Genomic DNA, 17953 nt, shown 5'->3' on the forward strand with positions numbered 1-17953 from the left:
GGGTGGTTCAAGGGACATATGTAAAAACAACGATTTTTCAAAATATGGGTTAGAAGTTTTGGATTGACTGATTTTTTGCGAGGATGGTCACTATGATGAGAAGATCATCTTCACAAAAAATCAACTCAATTTGAAACTTCTAAATCACTTTTAATGGGGTTAAAAGTTTCAGATTGGATTGATTTTTTTTTCCAATGATCTTCCCATCATAGAGATCATCCTCACAAAAAATCAGCTCAATCCAAAACTTTTAATCCATATTTTAAAAATTTATTAATGTTATATTGTTTTTACATATGGCCCTTGATCCTGACCTATATATATATATATATTTAATCCATATTTTAAAAATTTATTAATGTTACATTGTTTTTACATATGTTTTTTCATATGGCCCTTGATCCTGACCTATATATATATATATATATATATATATATATATATATATATATATATATATATATATATATATATATAATTTATTTACTAATCAAAATGAAATTAAGGTTATTCAAAGAGTCTAACCCATCCGCCCGATCATCAAACCTCTTAAAATTATATAACTCAGGCTAATTCGAACTCAACTTGATTTTAGAAGATCAAGCTCGAGTTGAGCTTGGATTAGTGAACTTAGGCCTGATAGTCGGGTTGAATTGAGGGTTTTACTACCTGAGTTGAGCTTGGGTTTACCTTCCAACCCACCCAGATTGCAGTCCTATTAAAAACAGTTTACCCTCGATGTCGACAGCTTGATGACTTCAAAATTTCAATTAAAAAACAAGTGGCTTTTGGCTAAAGGATGAGGAATAGGGTGTTTAGGTCATTTCTATTAATCTCTCATAGAATACCTAGGTCAAGGGCATGCCATTAGTTGATAATGGAGCTGCCTCTAATGTTGGTCAAAACGTTGAAGGAGTGGGACATAACTAAATCACCCTTATTATTAGGGATGGGTTTTGTCTACTACAAAAACAAATCCTCATTGCATTCAAGTGGGTACCAAAATCCCCTTTGAAGTACAAATCCTTATTGGGTGTATTGTTTTTTCTGTTAGGGGGTCTGCCTAAACCACCGCCGCCACCGCCCCTTAATCTTGAAAAAAAAAATAATTAAGAATAAAAAAAAAAAAATACAAACCCTCTCACCCTTCACCTCACCTTCAATACCAGATTTCATTGCAAAGTCGGTGCCTTACCAACTTCCTTCGCATCCATCAATCAAACCAAATAAAACCCAAATCTACAGACTAAGTACTTTCTGCACCATCACTATCCCAAGAAAGAGAAAAGAAAGAAGAAACAAACCCACCTTTTTTTTTTCAATGGAAAATCGAAAAACAGAAAAACCAGAGATTATCACAGACAAGGACCAGATGAGAAAGTGGTCAAGATCCATGAGAGCCCAAGGTAAAACCATAGGTTTAGTTCCTACAATGGGTTACCTTCACCAAGGCCACATTTCCCTTATCAAAGAAGCACAGAAACATACCCATCTCATTGTTGTCTCAATCTATGTAAACCCAGGTCAGTTTTCACCATCTGAAGACCTTTCCACCTACCCATCTGATTTTAATGAAGATATACGTAAGCTCAAGGGATTATCTGGTGGTGTTGATGTTGTATTTCATCCTCAGAATCTCTATGATTATGGAAACAAAGGGATTGAATCATGTAAGATTGAGACAAGTAGTGGTGGTGGTGAAGGAGAGGAAGAGAGAAGAGGGAAAGTGGTGGTGTCATGCGTTGAGGATGGAAAATTGGGGCAGGAGACATGGGTTAGAGTTGAGAGGTTGGAGAGAGGGATGTGTGGAAAGAGTAGGCCTATTTTTTTTAGAGGGGTTGCTACTGTTGTGACCAAACTTTTCAATATAGTAGAACCTGATGTTGCCATCTTTGGAAAGAAGGATTATCAGCAATGGAGAATTATTTGTCGAATGGTAAGAATTTTTTTTGAGAGGATTTTAATTTTGTTTAAAATTCTGGTTTATGTTTCTTTGAACTTGCATTTGTGCTCTTAATAGAGGTTAATCTATTAGTACTATAGTTGTTGGACTCGAAGACGATGCAAGAATTCCTTTTTTTTTATATAGACAATTTAGATAATTATGATTATATCTTCAATTGAGAAATGAGATGTGTTAACCATGTTATCAGGACAATTATAACGTATGTGAAATTCATCACTTTCAAGTGTAAATGCCATGCGGACATGCACTTTCAATCCCCAGGTAACATGGGGCGTGGAACATGTAAAATAATTTTACATATGCTTTATTACCTAGATTCTTTCGCTCGTGAGAGACAATGTGTTGTGCTTTTGTTTAAAATTCTGAGTTTTGTTTTGCAGACTCGGAAATGATGCAAGAATGCTTCATTTTAAACATTTTTGATAATAATGATGATATCTTCAATTGAGAATTGAGATGCATAAACTATGTTATCAGTACACTTATAACATATATGTTGAATTCTTCACTTTTTAAGTGTAAATGCCAGGTCTACACACTCGTTCCATTCCCGGGTAACATAGAGCATTGAACTTATTGTTTTGGTAAATATGGTTTCCCAATAATAATAGTTGGGATAAGCATACTATTTTGTTTTTGGGTTCAGCTGAAGCACCGTGTTTTAAATTCCTCTTTTTGTTTTGGATAAGTAGGATTTATTAAGCGGGGAGAATTATGACCAACTCAAGTACAGGGTCAGCTAACTATGAGGTTAAAGCACATAATCTAACTCTTGATGTTCGAGGATGAGAGGAAAACGAATTTAAGGGTGTTGTCGAAGAAGATTTGGGCCCATTTTTGAAAGTTCAACAACATTATTCTAAAGCAGCAATAACAATCTAATCATTTTGGATATAGATCTTCTGAGTGTAGTCAAAGCTTTACCTTGGTGAATTGTCTAAGTAGGACCCTGCACCTAAAACATGCCCCGTGCAGGCAATAATTAAAGTGGACCTCTGGGTACCAAACATCTCTGTGTTTGCACGTAAATTAATGGAAAATTAATTTGTACTGAGTTTCATTACATGGATTTGTGCAGCATACGTCTAGTTAAGATGATCTCCTTACTATGATATGATATTATGATTACAATTTAAAATTTTCAGAATCACATGATTTTTGTGTGGATTATCTTCATTATGATGAGATCGATTCTCATTAAAAAGATCATTCACACCAAAATTAGCTCCATGTGGACCCTACTAACTTTTCTGAAAAGACACGTATATTGTAACGTTATAGGAAAGGAGGACCTTTTTGATTTGCTGAACATTTTTAGTTTGAATGTAGATTTCCAGATATATCTGTGTAAAAATTTATCGAAATGTTGTTTGATTTGCTCATCCAAATCAGGTGTTTGAAGATGGTACACTTTTAGGTTAATACCTTCAAAATTATTAAATCATCATCTTTTATGCCTTACCTGAATATTGGGGCTGGAATTACAAATAAGCAGCCTTAGAGGTTGATCACCTACCAGACAGACACAAAACAGGGGAAGAAAAGAAGAAAGAAATTTCACAATCCCCCGCTATGAACACGGGATTCCTCAAAGAACGACCCCCGGCACTCCTCAAAGAGAGAAGACTATTGGTGGAACATAAAATATCTTATGCAAGGATGATAGCGTCAGTGTCATCCTCTTAGCCCTGAAACACTCTTTCCCAAATTCCCAAACATACCACTATGGGAAGCATCCTCAAATGCAAGTCCAACTATTGGTAGTTAATTATTATTATTATTTTTTTATAATTTATTGAGTTCCAAGTTATTGAATAAATATTCTGTAAAAAAATTGATAGAAATAATTTAACAAATAAATTGTAGCATTACCCATTGCCTAGCCCGATGGACCCCTGACCCATAGTGCCTTTGAGTACACTGCGTACCAATACTCTTGGACCTGATTTACTTCAGTTTGTGACATTGTATTTTCCAATTCCTATGAGATTCTTAAAGCAAATCTTATAATTCTTTTTTGTGAGTATACGTTTGTTTTCCAGAGGTTTCTTAGAAAATGATGACTGTGAAGTAGAGCATCATGTGATCTTAAGTGGGGAGATGAGCTTATAATAGATTAATTGTCTGGTTGACCCTCCTTCAGGTTCGAGATCTTGACTTTTCGATAACTGTCATTGGTTCAGAAATAGTGCGTGATGCTGATGGTCTTGCATTGAGCTCACGCAACGTGCACCTCTCACCCGAGGAGCGGGAAAAGGTTTGTCTACCTCTACTTAGTTATTTCTTCTTATTCGTCTGTTTTGGAACTCGAAAGATAGTATTGCTCCCATTGTTATGTTCTATAGAACAACTCAATGCATCAAAGTACGGTGCAAATTATTTCACTTCCAATTCTTAGAACTTCTTCAAGCACTTTTTCTCTAAAAATGTTTGCTTTCTCATTCATCTTATTTGAAATAGCTACTTGTGTATAATTACTTCTCTACTTTATTAATGTTTTTATTTGATAGCACATCTCCAAAATGAAGAGGTAAAGTTCATTCCACAATTTACCCTATTATTTCTAAGTATAGAGACCATATGTTTATGGGGGGTTCAAGGGCCAAACATTTAGCCAATGTGTTTCGTCCTATATGACTGAAGTTTCGGAATGGGCTGATTTTTTGTGAGGATGATTTCCTTAGGACAAAAATCAGCCCAAACCAAAACTTCTAACCACAGTTTACAAGTTGAAGAATCATGGACCGTCAATTATTTGTAAACCACTTTTGATGGGGTTAGAAGTTTTAGAATGTGCTGATTTTTTGTGAGGATGATCTCCTCGCCATAGAGATCATTCTCAATAATAATAATAATAATAATAATAATAATAATAATAAAAATAAAAATAAAAATAAAATAAATATCAGTCCATTTTGAAACTTGTAACCCATATAGGACGAAACACATTGGCAATATGTTTGGTCCTTGAATGCCCCCCATGTTTAGGAATGTATATGTGAAAATTTCTATGAATATAATGACTATTGTACCCAACGTTTTCAATATGAATAAAATTAATTCTTCTACTTACATGCTTGAGTTACCTGATATCTGGCATGATAGATTATGACATGTTAATTATGGTTTTTTTTTTTTTTTTTTTGAAAAGTATAATGTATTTCAAGGAGAAAGAAAAAACAGAATACAAGGAGGCCGAGAAAGCCTTATAGAAAGCAACAAAGAAGAAAAGCAAACAACATCAATGGTTACATAAAGAGTTCCATCTAAACACAAAATCATCAAACGAAGTTCCCACAAACTCTATATTTTGTTTGGACCAAAGGTATAAAAAGCCCAAAATCTCCAAAAAACTTGCATAAAAGCTTCTAATCTTGCCATTGAACACCCTGTTATTCCTCTCATTCCAAATCCCCCAAGCAATAGCCGAAGGTAGCATAGCTCACAAGTAACGTTTTCTGGTGTGAAAGACATTACTGGTCCACTCTTTCAACAACGAAGAAAACTTACGAGGGAAAACCCAAGTCATACGGAATAAACCAAGGAAACTTGACCATATATTATAGGAAAAAGGGCAATGAATTAAAATGTGATCAACAGATTCCCCTTCCATCAAGCAAAGAAGACAACAGTTAAGAGTGATCCAACCCCGAGCAATCAAGTTATCCATTGTAAGAATCCTACCAAGGGAGGCCAACCAGACAAAGAACGAGATTTTAGAAGGCACTGACCTGAACCAAATGATGGAAGCCGAGATGACACGCTCAGCACTAGGAGTGAGCCATTTATAGAAGGATCTAACAGAGAATCTCGAGTCCTTCACTCTAATCCATTCCCACTTATCCTGTTCACTTTCGTTGCGATGAAGCGTATGCAGGAGATCGAGGAAAGATGTAACCTCGGTTAGCTCCCAATCATTAAAATTTCTCCTGAACCCCAAATCCCAAGTAGGATCGGACTCGTTGCGAATCAAACATTGCTGGATTGAATGATTCTTCTTAACAGAACAGACGTATAAAGACGGAAATTGAGACGCCAGCGACGAAGGTCGGCACCAACAATCTTCCCAAAATCTGATTCTGTCCCCCATACCCGCTTTGAATCTAATCCCTTGCTCAAAATCCTTGCTAACTTTCAGAATCCCTTTCCAAAGGCTACACCCATACGGGGTTTTAGACTCACCGCTATACCAACCTAGACTCCTCTCCCCATATTTAGCCATAATGACCTTCCTCCACAAACTACCTCTCTCCTCGCCAAACCTCCAAAGCCACTTTCCTAGAAGCGCTCTATTGGCTAATCTAATACCCCTAATGCCTAGCCCTCCATTCGTCTTGGGCATGCAAATCACCTTCCATCTAACCAAATGATACTTCTTCCTACCGCTCTTGTCATTCCACAAAAAATTCTTCATAAGCCTTTCCAATCTAATTTCAACGGACCTCGGAAGCGTGAAAAGGGAGAGAAAGTAGACCGGAATGCTCGTTAAGGTACTTTTAATCAAAGTCACTTTCCCTCCTTTCGAAAGATAATTAGCCTTCCACGTACTCAACCTTTTTTCCAATCTTTCAATCACACCATCCCAAATTTTGATACTATTGTAGGGTGCTCCCAACGGTAAGCCCAAATAGGAAGTAGGCAAAAGTATCATACCCACAACCCAGAGTTGAAGCCATCAAATGAATATCATTAACCTCACCTACCCCAAAAAGTTTGCTTTTCTGCAAATTAGTATGTAAACCTGATATAGCCTCGAAGCAACATAATAACACTCGGAGCACCCTCACTTGATCCCTCGAATCCTCCAAGAAAGTTAAGGTGTCATCCGCAGATTGAAGATGAGAAATCAAAGGGCCGTCATTAACCCTAAAACCCGAAAGCTTACCTAAGTCAACCGCTCTTCTAAACAATCTCCCCAAAGCTTTAGCTACAATCAAAAACAAAAAGGGAGATAAAGGATCCCCTTGCCTCAAACCTCTCGACCCTCTAAAAAAACCGGCTGGACTCCCATTGACGAGAATCGAGTAAGATACCGTCGTAACACATTTCATTATCCAACTTATCCATCTCGAACCAAAACCCATCCTCCCCATCATATACTCCAAGAACTCCCAGCTAACATGGTCATAAGCCTTTTGTAAATCAATTTTTCCTATGAACCCCTTATCCTTGTTTTTGATCCTAGAATCAAGACACTCATTAGCCATCAAAACGCCATCCAAGATCTGTCTACCCTTGATAAAAGCCCCTTGCTCGTCCCCGATAAGACTAGGGAAAACAGTTTTCAAACGCGATGCTAGCACTTTGGATATGATCTTATACACCGAACCCACCAGACTAATTGGTCTAAACTCTCCTAGCTTATCCGCCCCAGCTCTTTTAGGGATCAGAGCCACGAAAGTACTATTAAGGCTGTAATCCAAGCACTTCTTATCTTGAAGTTCCCTGATAACCTCCATAAAATCTCTCGAAATGATATCCCAACAATGTTTGAAAAACTCCATATTAAATCCATCCGGACCCGGGGCCTTATCCCCACTCATCGAAAAAAAGACTGATCTAACCTCCTCCTCCCCTATTTGTCTTTCCAACCACTCCTTATCCTCTTGATTCAAAGAGTTAAAGTCTAGATTATCCGGCCTCGGTCTCAAAGGTTCTTTTTCCTTGTACAGATCTTTATTGAATCTCACCACCCCTTCCCTAATTTCCTCTTCTCCTGTCACCATGGTATCATTGATGAGGAGTTTATCGATCTGATTACTTCTTCTATGGAAGTTGGCAACTTTGTTAAAAAATTTAGTGTTATTATCCCCTTCTTTCAACCATTTGACCCTCGACTTTTGTTTCCAACTTATTTCCTCCATAAGCGCCACTCTTTGGAATTCCAACTTCAACTCCGTTCTTCTACTTCTTTCATCCAAATTCAAATTGCTTTCCTCCTCCTTTTTGTCCCAGATTTCAATATCTCTGCCAAAATCTCCTTTTTTTTCATTTCCATGCTCCCCAAGACCTCTTTGTTCCACACCTTCAACTTGTCTTTCAAGAATTTGAGTTTCTTCTTGAACACACATCCCGGGTTTCCTGTGGACGGGCAGTCGTTCCACCAACTTCTAACAAGATCTAAAAAATTAGGTTGAACCAACCACATATTTTCGAATCTAAAGGGAAGAGGATGTTGTCTAGGGTGCCCTGCTTCCAACAAGATGGGAGTGTGGTCAGAGACTGGGCTAGGACTTGCCGAATGAATCACATTTTGAAAATTTTCCTCCCAAGCATTATCAACCAGAAACCTGTCTATTCTGGACATCCTAGAATTGCCTTGGTTGTTGGACCAAGTGAATCGTCTACCCAGGAGAGGAAAATCCATTAAACAGTGTCTACCTATAAAATCATTAAAGTTTCTCATCCCCTTAGATATGTTCGAGCCCCTATTCTTCTTATGAGTAAATCTGGTGACGTTGAAATCCCCACCCAGGACCCAAGGATTCTCCCAATAACCCGCGACATCGTCAAGTTCTTCCCAAAATTGCATTCTCTCCCTACTAAGAGTTGGTCCATAAATCCCAGAAAATACCCATCGAAAATCTTCGTCCTTCTTTCTACACAAAATAGAAATAGAAAAGGCCCCTACTAGACTGTCTGTCACTTGGATCCAGTCTTTATTCCACATCATAATAACCCCACCGGCTGAACCTAAGGCAGGAAGAGCTATCCACTCAATATTTTTCCCCAAAATTTCCTTAATGATATTGTCATCACAATAGGCTAATTTCGATTCCTGCAACGTAACAATGAACGGATTTTTACCTCTAATAAAAGCTTTTACTGCTGCCCTTTTTCTCCTATCACTCAATCCCCTAACATTCCAAGATAGAACTTTAAACGACATTAGAAACTTATAAAGACCCACGACTGTCCGAACCAACCTACCTTGTCTCCACCCTAACCACCACTTTATCCGCTCTAGGTCTGATTAAATTCCTTGTCATCTCCAAGGGGGACTACCACCACTAACTCATTGTTCTCCCCATCCCTATAACTTCGAATCTCTTGGGAGCTCTCACATTCTATTTGCTCATTCTTTTCCTCTATTCCATTTGCTTCATTAATGCGTTTAAGTTCCTCTTCCAGGCTAGTTGTATCTCTTAAATCTCCAAAGGCCACCCTTAAAATCAAGGAAGAGTCTCTATCCTCCGTCTCTAGAACTAGGCCAAAGTCTTCTGCCAAATTCAGAGCGTCACTGACTAGCCATTCCACTGTCTCCAATTCTGTCCTCACTATCCCCGCCTCACGATATTCCATTGTTAGCTCGCCTATGTCTCTATCAACCCGATTTCCACCTTTATACAACTCTGTTCTGTTATCAACATCCAATTCCACTGGTTTTTGGCCAGAGATTAATGAAACCAAAGCTAACTGACTTCCATCTTCCCTTTTCTCCTTCTACATTCCTTCTCTTGGATAAGTTCAAAGGATTGCAGGGAATCAATGAGGGCTGAAGGAGGTCGAGACCTGTACAAAGAGTAAACACCACGAGGACCAAACAACGGAATAGCCAAAGAAATAAACAACGACGCTATTGCAGGAGAACTATAGCCAAATAAGCCAAAAGACTCACCAGGATACAGGGAGAGAATCTGAGGAAGAAAGAATGGCCCATTTAATACCTTAACCATTAATGTTCCCGTGTTTCTAAACTCTTCCATACTACTGCTTGGGGTTTCTGCAACTTTCGAATTAATCGGGTGTCGCCAGAGATCAGCTCGAAGTCTTTTCCATATCCTTGTAACAGCAATTAAATGGTACTCAGACTTTTCCTCTCCCACTTTTTTCTGCCTTGATGATATCAATTTCTTCGCGACCTCTTGGACTTGTCTGCTCAGATTTCTGTGTGAAGCCAAACGTGAGATCAAAACCTCTTTGTTAACGCCTACCGAATCCCCACTCTCGTGCTGCGACTTCCCAGAGACGATCTCCTCGTCAGCATCACCAACATCTTGTTCGAACGAACGTTTAGACAAAATTCGCGATTTGTTAACAACCCTTTGCCGATATGTATCGTCGTAATCTTCTAACTGACATTCAGTTCGAGTTGGAGTGATACACCTCTCCACCTGCATCTCCACTCCTCGATCACCTTCACCACTTTGATTCTGTCCCTTTGCTCGAAACTCCTTCCCAGCACACCCATTTACTTTTCTCGCGGGACTCAAAGTATCGTCAGCTTTAGATCCCATCCACACCTCTTGGTCCATCTGCTTGGCTGCGTTTCTCTCATTTGATCTCAAACAAGAAATAACCGACTGATAACCTTTTATTACCTTTTTTCTGTCGATGCTTCTCTTCACCTCATCTACTCGGATTAAATCACCACGTGTTTTCCTCACTTTCAGCCCTTTCTTAAAAATAGTTGGGCCTCCATGTTTCTTAGCCCTTTTTATTTGGTTATTGGATTTCCTGTTAAGGCCTGGGTCGGTGTTTGATTTCGAACCCCTGTTTTCTGTAAACGGGTCCTTGCTGTTCGGCCCATCTAAAACGGTTAAATAGTCCTTGGCACCTGCTGTCCAACTCTCATGACCATGGGCTTCCAACCACTTGGGCCTCAATCCACCTACATAGGCCTGTTTAGGTTCCACCAACCCATTGGGTTGAGGAGGCTCCACCATCCCATTTGCTCGCAGCCACCTAGTGTACTCTAGGTTTCTAGCTGCCCTCCCTAATAAATGCATCGTACTAATGTGCTGCACCAGCCGACGACGTGGCTTTATAACCACTTTCCGTTTGACACGTGTTCCTAAAGGTGAACGAAATTTGAAATATTGTTTATTTCGTACGCCACCTCCAACCAGATCTGCTATTGCCCAACCTGTGTCACTATGACCAGGTATCATCTTCTCCAATTGACCTGCGTCTTTTCCTGGCTTACTATGCTCGTCAGCCACCTGGGTACTTCTCTCCGCAAAGTTGCTACTGCTGCCCCTTCCATTAATCCCTATTCTCAGCTCCGTTAAAGATTTCTGCCCCTCGCCTACCTCACCTGTCACCTCCACACCTAGCTTATGACAAAAGCCATCGAACCAAAGATTCAAGCCTCGACGCATGTTCCATGGCGAGCATCTGACCCTAAGCTTCGCACTGTCTAATCTTGCGCAAGATAGGGTGATTGGGTCCACCTCAAGAAGACCCCCGAGTTGGTAACCTATTTTCTGGAATGCGTGGTTGATCCATAAATGGAACGGTAAGCCACTGATGCCCACCCAAGTACCCTTCTCCTTCCATGCTGGCTTTAAAGTGTTGCAATCCGCGAACCAAGGGCGTAAACTGAAGGAAGCGTCACCCAACGAGACTGTACTATTCATTTTCACTTTTAAGAATTCTTCTCTGTTACCCACCATCAAGATCCGAGTGCGAGGTTCCCAAACTAATAATTTGATCTTGGAAAGCTGGGATAAGCCTTTCTTCAAATCAGACAAGAATACATCCCAATCTGCCTCCAATGAGCTTGAGCTAACGATAAAAGCCCATCTCCATTTGCCGAACAATGAACCATTGTTGTGAGCTTGCTTGTTCACACTACTAGAGTTCCTTTCCTCCCCTGACCAAGCTGGACGCTCTGCTTCATCGATGGGAACTCTAATAATATCCTTCACCCACGGGTTGATTAACCCTCCCTCTTCCACCTGCGCCTTCATCTTCTCGATTGGGTTGAACCAAGTTTTAACAGCATCACTAACTTCCCCCCATCCTACTCCTCCTTCACCTTCTGGGATCGCTATTCCTCGTGAACGTAGTTTTTCCGAAAACTGTTGAAATTTCAGAAATTTGCCGTAAAGGTTCTGCTCACCTTGAATCAGAAAGATTCTTCCACCCTTCGAATACTTTGCCTTGAATGATTTCGATGAAGTTCTCGCTAACTCGAGTTGTTTCGCAGCCCATACTCCTTCCTACTCCAATAGCTGAAGTGTCGATTCCAATCTTCTCCCTTTTTCCTTAATCTCTATTCCTCTATTACGTTGGATCCATACCTCCTTAAACTCGAAAATCTTTCGCTCCACTGTTACAGAAGAAATCCTCATATTGATACTATGATTTAACATAATTTTTTCTTGTTAATCTTTTCAATAATTGAATTTTGAATTCTTAATTCCTTTTTTTTTTTTTTTTTCTTTTTTTTGCGTTTTTCTTTTTTTTTTTATATTGGCCTGTTTTTCATTTCTTTTGGGAGTTCCAATTCCTCAACTGTATTAACTTTGTAGAGTTCTCTTCTTCACGGTTCTATTTCTCCTTTGTTAATTATGGTTCTTTAAGAAGAATGACTAATTTAGGATTGTTGCCTAAATTTGTTTTTGATGCTAATCATAAATGTGAAATTTGTGTAGAATCTAAGTTTTCAAAACAATCTTTCAAATTTATTGAAAGAAATTTTGAACTTTTAAATTTAATACACAATGATCTTTGTGATCTGAAATATGTTCAAACTAGATGAGGTAAAAAGTATTTCATTACTTTTATTGATGACTGCACAAGATACAGTTATGTGTACTTAGAAGTAAGGATGAAGCTTTGGACATATTCATTATTTATAAAAATAAGGTTGAGAATCAACTTAACAAAAAGATGAAGGTCTTAAGAACAAATCGAGGTGGTGAATATGATTCATTACCTTTTGATGAGTTATGTGCACAACGTGGAATTATTCATCAAACAACAACAACATACACGCCTCAGTAAAATGGAGTTGGTAAAAGGAAAAAATCGAACATTAAAAAAAATGTAGAATGCAATGCTAATTAGTTTTGGTTTACTACAAAACTTGGGGGAAGTTTTGCTTTTTGTAAATTATATTTTTAACAAGATACCCCCCAAGAAAACTTATAAGACGTCTTATGAATTATGGAAAAGCAAAATGCTTTCGTATAAATTCTTGAAAGTGTGTGGGTGTCTAGCAAAAGTAACGGTCCTAGTTCCTAAAAAAATCAAGTTAGGACCTAAAACTATTGACTGCATATTTACTGGCTATGCCAATAATAGTAGTGCATATCGTTTTCTTGTGTATAAATCAGATGTGATTGATGTGCATCAAAATACAATCATTGAATCACGAGATGTAATATTTAAAAAAAAATAAGGTTCTATGCAAACTTATAGATAATGTACGTTCTAATAAAAGAACACATGATACTACATCAAATGATGATCATGATAATAATATAGATCATGATAATGAACCAAGGCGAAATAAAAGAACAAGGATCTCTACGTTGTTTGATCTAGATTTTCGAACTTATTTGTTAGAAAATGAACTCGAAAGCTTTAAGGAGGTCATATCCACACCTGAAGCACCATATTAGAAAGAGGCCATGAATAGTGAGATTGAATCCATTATGCAAAATCGTACATGGGAGTTGGTAAATCTTCTACCAGAAAGCAAACCAATAGGTTGCAAATGGATTTTCAAGCGAAAAATAAAATCCGATAGTTCTATAGATAAATGTAAGGCAGGATTTGTTATCAAAAGATTCAAAGAAAAAGAAGGTTTGGATTATTTTGATACATATTCACCTGTTACAAGAATAACATCCATTAGGATATTAATAACAATTATTGCTTTATATAAACTTGAAATACATCAAATAGATGTGAAAATAACGTTTTTAAATTGTGAATTAAATGGAGAAATTTATATGGAGCAACCAGAAGGGTTTATTGTCATAAGACAAGAAAAGAAAGTGTACCGATTTGTAAAATCGTTTTATGGACTAAAACAAACTCCAAAGTAATGGCACGAAAAATTTGACAGTGTAATGATAAAAAATGAGTTTAAAATCAATAAGTGTGGCAAGTGTGTCTATTTTAAAACCATTGATAAGGCATGTGAATTACCTTTATGTGGATGATATGCTTATTATGGGGACTAATAAGGATATCATTAGATCCACTAAAAGAATGATGACCAGTAACTTTGATATGAAGGATTTCGGTGGTGTTGATGTTATTCTTGAAATTAAAATTACAAGAACTTCAGATGGACTAGTTTTATCTCAATCACACTATATTGATAATATGTTAAAGAAATTCAGTAAGTTTGACATTAGTCTTACTAAAACACCTTTTGATCCTAATAATAACTTAAAGAAAAATATTAGTCCTAACAAATTTCAACTAGAATATTCTCGGATAATAGGCAGTCTAATGTATATCATGAACTGCACAAGACCGGATATTGCTTATTCGATTGAAAAATTGAGTAGATATACAAGTTACCCCAGAGTTGCTCATTGGAAAGCATTAGTGAGGATATTGAAATACTTGAGGTACACTCTAGACTATGGATTTTATTATACTAGATATCTAACTGTACTTGAGGGATACGGTGATGCCAATTAAATATCAGACCCTGAAGAGTCAAAATCCATCAGTGATTATGTATTTACACTTGGTAGTGCCGTCGTTTCACGGAAATCCTCAAAACAAACATGTATAACATGTTCCACAATGGAATCTGAATTTATTGTTTTAGATAAAGCAAGCGATGAAGTAGAATGACTTCATTTCTTTGAGGATATTCCATTATGGGAAAAACCTGTGCCTGCAATTTGTTTACATTGTGATAACCAAACATCTATCGCCCAGGCACAAAATTTTGTTTATAACGGGAAATCATAACATATACGTCATAGTCGTTAGACAATTGCTCTCAAATGGAGTAATTTCTATTGGCTTTATAAAGTCTAAAGAAACTCTTGCGGATCCGCTTATTAAAGGTTTGTCTAGAGAGCAAATATATCATACATCGAGGAAAATGAGATTAAAATTTATAATTATGAGTCACCTCAATGGAAACCTAATCTAGCAATTGGAGATCCCATAGACTAGCTTCAATAGGAAAACTAATTGTGAGTGACTCAACCGATAGCACTTAGAAGATTTTTCTTCTATCCATTTTTATGACGCATTAAGTGCTGCCTGCAGCGAATATTTAGGATAAGCTAAGCTTTTAATGATGCATATATCTTGTATCTACAAGTGGGGTATAACATGGTACTTTTAATATGATATCACTTATGTGAGAGTAGAACTGGGTCGGTTCTATAATAATCTTAAAAGGCTAGATTCTCTAGAGTACTCATGAATCTGAGATTATTCAGGACCAACATGAACACAACCGTAAGAACTTATTGTGATTGGAAAGGAAATCTGTGAAGTCTACTGTCTTGATTTACAGGAAAGATTGAATAGTTCAAAACTTATGTTCACTACTTAGTCAAGTAAATTTGATACACTCTCACGAAGGAAAGCTAAAAGTCATAAGCTACTTCTTTTGATGTAGTACCTTTTCTATGTATTCTCTATGGTTTTTAGAATGTTTTATTGTATTTTTTTTTATCTAGTTTCGACTTTCTCCAGTCATGTGGGGGATTGTTGGAATAATGTGGGATGTATCCTACTATTTGAATGGAAGTGGAAGAAAAATAAAAGCAAAAGAAAAAGCAAAAGTAAAAGTAAAAGTAAAAGTAAAAAAGTGAAAATAAGAGTTAAGTTATTTGTTTGTAAGTTGTGTAAAATTTTTAGTTCCACATTGAATAGAAGCAACTAAAAAGTATAACTCTTGTATAGAAGCTCTCACATAGTGTTGTAAGTGAGAAATATATGGGTCAAGCCCACGCACACGTGAGGGCCCATGAGTTCTAAAAGCGATTTGGACCTATTGATCCAAAAAACCTTAGTGCGTGTGTGCGCATGCGATGCGCGCGTAGAGGGGGGTGCAAATCTTCAGATTTAAACCTCCCGTGAGTGCGCGGGAAAGACCCACTTTTGCTAAAACTTTGTTGGACTGAGTTGAACTCAATGAGTTACAATTTGTGACTATTATAAGAGACTCAAGTAGAGTCAACTCATGATTGTTCTAAGAGACACAAATGGTGTTTCAATTCTATAGACATGTGTGTCTATTCAAACAGTCACAACCTAAACTCTATAGACAAGTGTGTATATTCGAACAGTCACAACCCAAGTTCACTTGTTAACAATTTTGATGACTGTCTAGAGAGGCACTTTATTTCTTTATATTTTCACTTGTCAACGGTTTTGGTGATTGTCTAGAGAGGCACTTCTATTTCTATATATTCTCATTACTTTCCTCATTCGAATTCATTCAATTTTCGAGTTCTTTATTTGCATAGCGCCCTTTTGTTTTAAGATGTTTCTTTGTGTGTCACTGAGAGTACAAATCACAGTATAAGTTCAATTGTACATGCACACTAAGAGTGTTGTCTTGTACATGTGTGAAGCATTGTATCCTGGGAGTTTTAAAATGTTTCTTTGTGTGTCACTGAGAGTACAAATCACAGTATAAGTTCAATTGTACATGCACACTAAGAGTGTTGTCTTGTACATGTGTGAAGCATTGTATCCTGGGAGTCAGACGTCCGAAAATTGTTAGTACATCGCAAGGGTGAAATCTGTCTTAAGGCTATTGTGTCCAATACAAGCCTCGCTCATTTCAATATTAAAATAGTCATTTATGGTATTTCAAATTTATTTTGTTATTTTATTTCACAATCTTTTCTATTTATTGTTTGTAATCTAACGTCACAGGTGTTAACATAGTTTACAAGTTGAAGAATCGTGGACCGTCAATTATTTGTAAACCACTTTTGATGGGATTAGAAGTTTTAGAATGTGCTGCTTTTTTGTGAGGATGATCTCCTCACCATAGAGATCATTCTCAAATAATAATAATAAAATAAAATAAATATCAGTCCATTCTGAAACTTGTAACCCATATAGGATGAAACATGTTGTCAATATGTTTGACCCTTGCATGCCCCCCATGTTTAGGAATGTATATTTGGAAATTTCTATGAATAATTGTGGTTTCTTACTTGTAGGCCCTTTCCATCGGTAGGTCTCTCTCTAGAGTTAAATCGGCAGTACAAAATGGTCAAATTTCTTGCAGAGAATTGAGAAATTCGGTCACCCAAGCAATACTTGAAGCTGGTGGTAAAATTGATTATGCAGAGGTAACATCTTGAAATCCCTTCCTGCTTTGAATCTGTATCAGTTTGTGTACTTTCCCCGCGGACTTGAATTTAAGATCAATTTTATCATGCTTCACTTTGTCAAGAAAATTAAATGTAACCTTATATTTAGATGCTTTATATATTCTGATTGGTAAAAGATTTCTTAAGAGAGAGGTAGTCTTTAAGAGCTCCATAGAAAATTGTGAGCAAGCTTGTTGATCAATATATCTTGACTGGACTTCCAATCTTAGAACTTAAAGATGATAATTAATATTGTTGAATCGGTTTTGGCCCACATTAGAATCTTGTTTTGATTCTGTTGTAGAAGTTAATTTTTTATATTTTTTATGTTGAGTTGATTGGGTTTTTTTTGGAATGCAGATTGTGGACCAGGAGAGTTTGGAAGCTGTCGAAGAGATCAAGAGTCCTGTCGTTGTTTGCGTCGCCGCCTGGTTTGGAAAGGTTAGGCTTATTGACAACATGGAAATCAATGTCTGACAAAGTTCTAGTCTTATATTAACTACAATGCATGTTGCATCATCATATGCTTGGATCTGAAATCAGAAACATTTATTTTTAATTTTGTTTCAAGGATTTTGACAATCATAAAATCGTCCATCATACACCTTGTCGAATTTCTAAAGCAGCACCGCTTATTTCTGTGGCAGCAAAATAAACAATCCCCTATGCTGGGGAAGGTCCAAATAAAAATGTTTCATATTGTTATTCATTGGAATTGTATTTTGAGGCCTCTTCTTTATAGATTTCTGGTTTATTTGAATTTATATATCTTTTCTTGACCACGTGTTGCCCTCTGAATCGATGAAAAAGTGTGACAGGAAAAAAAATGCTACTGCTCAGGCCTGGATTTCACCAGGAGCTGTGCTGGATTGACCTTAAGATTGAAACTCATTTTGCACTTTTTAACGTGGAGGTGCGCACAAAACCATAGAGGCTTTTCACT

At 37.3% G+C, this 17953-nt stretch overlaps 1 protein-coding gene across 1 annotated transcript; it reads left to right on the forward strand.

The window, feature by feature from the left end:
* The first annotated feature begins 1012 nt into the window (after nt 1-1012).
* On the forward strand, nt 1013-17719 carry PANC (pantoate-beta-alanine ligase). The gene is made up of 4 exons (XM_086429382.1): nt 1013-1936; nt 4110-4223; nt 16858-16989; nt 17371-17719. Exons 1-4 carry the CDS (start codon nt 1322-1324, stop codon nt 17485-17487), a joined length of 978 nt encoding a protein of 325 aa, XP_086285508.1. The 5' UTR covers nt 1013-1321; the 3' UTR covers nt 17488-17719.
* The last annotated feature ends 234 nt before the right edge of the window (nt 17720-17953 follow it).

The sequence above is a fragment of the Akebia trifoliata genome, chromosome 16 (genome assembly GCF_017979445.1).
Source record: "Akebia trifoliata isolate Shusen 1 chromosome 16, ASM1797944v1, whole genome shotgun sequence".
Lineage (NCBI taxonomy): Eukaryota > Viridiplantae > Streptophyta > Magnoliopsida > Ranunculales > Lardizabalaceae > Akebia > Akebia trifoliata.